Genomic DNA, 5,977 nt, shown 5'->3' with positions numbered 1-5,977 from the left:
TATATAAATATATATATATATATATAAAGATGTTCCATAAATAGTAAATACTTCATGACTGTACTAAGGATATTTTTAATAGTTTTTTGTTGTCTTAAATAATGCTCTAATTCCAGTACTAGGAATTGCACACAACAAACAACAAACATAGTTAAGCATGTGCAAAATTAGTTGTGTACAGTATCAGTCTTTGCTGTAGCTTTGGAAACAACATAATGTCGATCAATAAAAGAGTGGCTGTTGGGCCAGCACATGGCGTAGTGGTTATGTTGCTGAACTCCCACATGACCGACCCCAGTTCAAGTCCTGGGACCCTCTGGCTTGAAAATCACGCTGGGTGCGTGTGTGTACCCAAGATTCAAAAGGAATGGAAGAGAAAGGATTTCAGAGAAGGGATTGTGGCATGGCCATGCCCCCTGGGGAGGGGAGGATGATTTCTCACTTTCCCTCTCACTGTTTCTGCATCTTCTGTGAGCGCATGTTCGCTATAGTAAAATCCTCTAAAAAAAAAAAAGAGTGGCTATTTATAGTATGATACACCTATACACTATATAATGGAATATTACACTGCTATAAAACTAGACCGAGAAAAGGAGGACGTTCTTTATGTACTTATATGGGATAATCTCCATAATGTATAAAAAAGTGTAAAACAATAACGACCAAGAAGTATTGTGAATATTTTGCTACCATCTGAATTGTAAAAGTGGGTAAATATCACATGTTTGTATTAGCTTACACATGAATGAAAATGATCTTCTGAAGGATACACAAGAAACTAATAAAATATGGTTATTATTGAGAATGGAGATGGGAAATAGATAAATATTAGATACTTCATTCCTGGGCCTAGTTCTTCATTTTTTGAATTATGGCTTGACTGTTCAAACATTAAATTACTTTAAACTTTTTTTTAATTTTTATTTTGCCAGAGGACATATGTGCTCATCGGAGAGGGAGAAAACACCCCCAAGTGGGGGCATGATCACACTGCAACTTCGTTTCCTCCATTTCTCTATCCTGTGGGATTCCAAGCTTATATGCCCCGATTCCTGGTTTGTTTTTCAAGCTGGGATTCATACTAAATGGTTAGTCGGGTGGGATCTGGCTCCCTTAATCACAAGGCCATGGGACTAGCTTGACTTTTTTTTTTTAAAGAATTATTTATTTAATTTTATTTATTCATTCGGTCATTTTCATTTGACCAGAGAAAGACAGACACATAGAGAGAAGGAAAGTGAGAAAGCAAGCTACCAGGTCTGGGACTCGAACCATGATCAGCCATGTGGGAGTGTCCAGCACCTTAACCTCCACACCACCTGCTGGGCCCGGAACTAGTTTGACTTTTAAAAAATATTTAGAGGTTAGCAGGTAGCATGGTGGTTAAGGCACTGGACCTCCACATAGCTGACTACAGTTTGAGTCCTGGACCCAGTAGCTTGAAAATCACACTGGATACATGTGTGTGAGTGCCCATGATCTTGGGAGGAGAGTGGAAAAGGGATTGAGGCATAGCCATCCCCCCCCCACCCCCGGGGATGATTTCTTGGTTTCCCTTTCATTGACTCTGTCTCTCTCTGGCAAGTGCACATGCCCTAAGGCAAAAACCTAAAACAAAACAATACAAAACTAAAACCTTTGGAGAAAAAGTAAGGCAACTAATTTTTGGCCCCAGAGTAAAAAAGGGCTTTGCTTGATTTTATTTTTCTAAATCAAATGCAAAGTGCACAAACCATAGAGGAAGGCTGATAAACTTGCTTATTTTACCTTTTGTACAATGAAAGATATCATAAAGAAAGGGTAGGGGGGAAAAGCCACAGCCAGGCACGGTGACACACACCTCTACTCCCAGCTATTCAGGAAACTGAGGCAGGAGGATAACTAGATATAGCAAGACCTTGTTATTTATCTATTATGTATTTATAAATAATGTATGCATGACTGCCTGCCAGACTAGGAAGATACTTTCACTACATATGACCGTCGGGCCTAGTTCCCTGTATATATAAAGAGCTCCTAAAAAGTAAGAAAAAGACAAATGCCAACAAGAAATGGGTAAAGGCTATTAATATGCAATTCACAGATGCATAATACAATAGGACAAAAATCCATAAACATGCCAGTCTCCTTGTAATCTGAGATAAACAAAGTAAAGCCACAATGAAAGTCCACTCCATCGGGTTTGAACATTTTTTTTGGAGAGGTTTTTTTTTTTTTTTTTTTGCTATGGGGCACGTGTGCTCACAAAGACAGTGAGACAGAGAGACAGAAAGCGAGAAATCACCCCCGGGGGGATGGCCATGCTGCAATCCCTTCTCCTCCATTCTCCTCTCGGGATCTTGGGCACACATACACACGTGCTCAGCGCCACTGGGTTCGGAACTCCAACTGTGGTCAACTAAATACATGGGAGTCCAGCAACATAGTCATTATGTCAACTGCTGGTCCTCAGATTTGAAAATTTTAAAAATATCTGTGGACACCAATTATTAAGGAGTCTGTAGAACAAAAAGAATTTTCATTCTGCTGATGGACAAGTCAACTGGTTATAACCACTTTGAAGAGCAGTTTGGCAACATCTAGCAAGGCTTCAAGACATTCATCCCTCATCCTCAACAATTTTATTCCTATGTACTTGGCCTGGAAAAACTCCTTCACAAGTGTAAGACTATTCATAGCAACATTGTTTGTTTGTTCATTTGATTGGTTTTTTGATTTGTTTTTAGGTTTGTTTTTTTTTTTTTTTTTGGTTTTGCAATAAGGTGTGTGTGTTTGCTGTTTGCTGTTTCCTGGAGAGAGAGAAAGGGAAAGTGAGAAATCATCTCCGAGGGGGAAACGACCACGTGGCAATGCCTTTTCCTCTTGGGATTTTGGGCAAGCATGCTTGCACATGAACCCAGTGTAATTGTCAGGTCAACTATCTGGGACTCAAACTGTGGTCAATCATGTGGGAATGAAGCACCTTAACCAACACACTACCTGCTGGCCCCTGCAGCAACGTTTCTAACAGCAAAAACATGAAAATAATGCCCATGTTGAGAATGGACATGTTACAGTACTTTAACTCAATACATTTTCACTGCAAGAAAAATGAACTGAAGTTACAAATATCAACACAAAAGTGACTTTTATAAGAATTTGTACATGGCATTATTTATACAAGGCTTTAAAACATGCATAATGGTAATGCCTATTGTTTATGGAACACAAACTTTTGGCAATCAAAACAACAGGCACAGGAACAAGTAAATTCAAGATACTATCCTGAAATGAAAAGATTAGGGGGAAAGATGGAAATTTCAAGTTTATTGGCAGTCTTCCTTCTTTAAAAGCAAAATAAGGCAAAAACAAAAACGGCAAAGCAGGAAAGTTTGATCATTCTGGATGGTGATCCTACACGGTATTGCCTTATCATATTCTCTGTTTTAGGAATGAAACGTTTATTACAGTAAAATTTAAACAAACAGCAGAATAAAACCATTTTAAAGTCATCACTGTCCCAGTGGAGTTCCTTCTCTTTGACTGTAATACAACTGTTTATCCGTGCATCAGGTTTTCTGCGGATAGTCTCAGCCAGAGGCATGTATAGGGGTATTACAATAGAATAGCAGCACAGGATGTTTTTCTCAGGTAGTTTCTATTCTCCTGAAGATGTTCTTAAACCAAAAAAGTAAGTTATAAAGAGATGAGGAAGGGCTGTACGAGATGCAGAGGTAGTGTTTACATCTTCCAAGAGCATCTAGAGCCGTGTTCAAACGAAGCCTCTGAGCTGGGTTAAAAAGAGACGTGTCTGCAGGAGGAATTGAGGCCATCCGAGCACAGTAAGCAAAGGGAACAGCTTGCAGACCAGGGGACGTGCAGCACGTAACGAGGGGCTGCGTCAGGGGCTGTGAAGAGCCTGATGTGGTTATCAAACTAAGGAGCTAAAGGAGGCGCTTGATGGGGACGCCGGAACCTGTCAGAGCTGGTGTTCGGTGCGGTCACGGAGCAAAAGCACAGCCCTACTGGATTTGGCATATTTCAGGCTGCAAAACTCCAGAATCAAAGTCAGGAATAGAGCTCGCGTCTCCTGACTCCAGGGTGATGCCCCTCTAGCTGCGAAGCCATGTTCCCGTGATACCACGTTAGCTCTGAATTACGCCGAGTACGCTTTCCAGCTTGGTTGGAGCCCAGTCCTAGTTGCGTTTCCTACTCCCCAGTGCGCTCCTTTCCCTGATGCTGCCCTCCATTAGGCCGCCCAAGCCCTCTCCGAGCGCTACGAGGGCGCCCGGAAGCCTGCATGCACAAGCTCCAGAGACCACAAGTCCCAGGGTGCAACGCTCTCCGCCAGTAAACGGCCGCCGGAGGACTAGTCAGCGGACCATCATGCAACGCTCTACGAAGGGGGCAGGTTCCGGCAGGGGTGGTCCTGTAGCGTCGTCTAGGTAACTCCAATCCCGTGACAGAGTGTACTTCCGCTTCCGCCCTGAGTCCTACTACGCCATTTTCCTGCGACTGAGCAGCCCGGCGGGATTGTGGGGCTGCTTTCCTCCAGCTAGAAACCGGCGACAGGCTGGTTGGTCGTCGCTTGCGCCCTTACACCTGGAGCTGAGCAGGAATCGGCGAGATGACCGACCGCTACACCATCCACAGCCAGCTTGAGCACCTGCAGTCCAAGTACATCGGCACGGGCCACGCCGACACCACCAAGTGGGAGTGGTTGGTGAACCAGCACCGCGACTCGTACTGCTCGTACATGGGCCACTTCGACCTCCTCAACTACTTCGCCATTGCGGAGAATGAGAGCAAAGCGCGGGTGCGCTTCAACCTGATGGAGAAGATGCTGCAGCCCTGCGGACCGCCCGCCGACAAGCCCGAGGACAACTGAGACCCTGCCCTGACGCCGCTGCGCGGGAGCGCTCCTCCCCGCGTCCCTCCGGTGTGCAATCGTTCCCAGCGTGTCCCCGACTTCGGGGGACCGATTCCCCTTGACTGTTGTTTCTCGCGCTCTCCGTGTACAGAAGTGTCCCGCCTGACCTGTCTTCGCGCGGACCCTTCGGAACATGGCATTCGGAGACCACTTGGACCCGGGAGAACTGCGTCTGGAGAGATCCCAGAGCCCGCAAGCGTTAGAGAAGACGGCGTTGGAGTGAGACAGGATTTGGAAGCTCGTTTTTTGGCTAATTGTTTCTCTCTTATTTTTATTTTTCATAAAATTTAAAAATTTGTTTCCTGGTGTGTACTGCTTGTGTTCGTTTGGAAGGGTCTGGGGAGGGTGTTGAGTACCAAGGTTTGTGAGCGTCCGTACTGGAGACTGGTGGCAGCGAGGACGGTAGCACATGGCCGACGATCGTTCCCAGGCGTTTAAATCTGTCCTGCACACTCATAACTTTTTCCCACCCTGACTTCCGTCCAGAGGTTTTGTTGGTTTGTTTTTGTTTCTGAGGCCCACATGCCTTCAGTATTGAGGTTTGTGACTGTTATATTGCACCTTTTTCCTTTCATTTTAAAAGTATTTGCCGTCATAGCCCTATCTTTCTCCTGGGAGTTTATACCTGTCTTCAGAAGTGACAAGCAAACAAGCACTTTCATACATATATCCAATATTTGTTGAGCTCCGTTTTGCATTTTTTTTTTCAGGCTTTTGGGACTTGTGTCATGCTGGTGGTGGGGGGAGGTGGAGGCCAAACCAACTGTAGCTACAATATGTAAATGTTAGACGATAATCGGGAGAGAGATGTTCTGCTGGGGAAGGAGTGTCAGGTTAGGGTTGCAGTTTTTAATTTGTTCCTATTAGGGTATTGAGATGGTGGCATTTAAGGAACGACTTTAAAGAAGTGAAGAAAATAGCCCTGCAAGAAACTGGAGAAATTGCTTTCCATGCAGAGGAAATTGCCAGTGGTCTTAATGCTGTGAATGTGGTTTATTGGAGCAACTGCAAAGACAAGTATGGCTGGAGGGCATTATCAGGGGAAGAGTAGAGACAGATGATGGATGG

The 5,977-nt window shown here is 44.3% G+C and overlaps 1 protein-coding gene across 1 annotated transcript; it reads left to right on the top strand.

Moving 5' to 3' along the window:
- The first annotated feature begins 4,461 nt into the window (after positions 1 to 4,461).
- SF3B5 (splicing factor 3b subunit 5) lies at positions 4,462 to 5,755 on the top strand. The gene has a single exon (XM_006161918.3). The coding sequence runs from the start codon at positions 4,607 to 4,609 to the stop codon at positions 4,865 to 4,867; it is 261 nt and encodes an 86-aa protein (XP_006161980.1). The 5' UTR covers positions 4,462 to 4,606; the 3' UTR covers positions 4,868 to 5,755.
- The last annotated feature ends 222 nt before the right edge of the window (positions 5,756 to 5,977 follow it).

The sequence above is a fragment of the Tupaia chinensis genome, unplaced genomic scaffold, assembly GCF_000334495.1.
Source record: "Tupaia chinensis unplaced genomic scaffold, TupChi_1.0 Scaffold139457_1, whole genome shotgun sequence".
Lineage (NCBI taxonomy): Eukaryota > Metazoa > Chordata > Mammalia > Scandentia > Tupaiidae > Tupaia > Tupaia belangeri.
The sequence above is the reverse complement of the archived record's forward strand: the minus strand, read 5'-3'. Positions and strand labels throughout refer to the sequence as shown.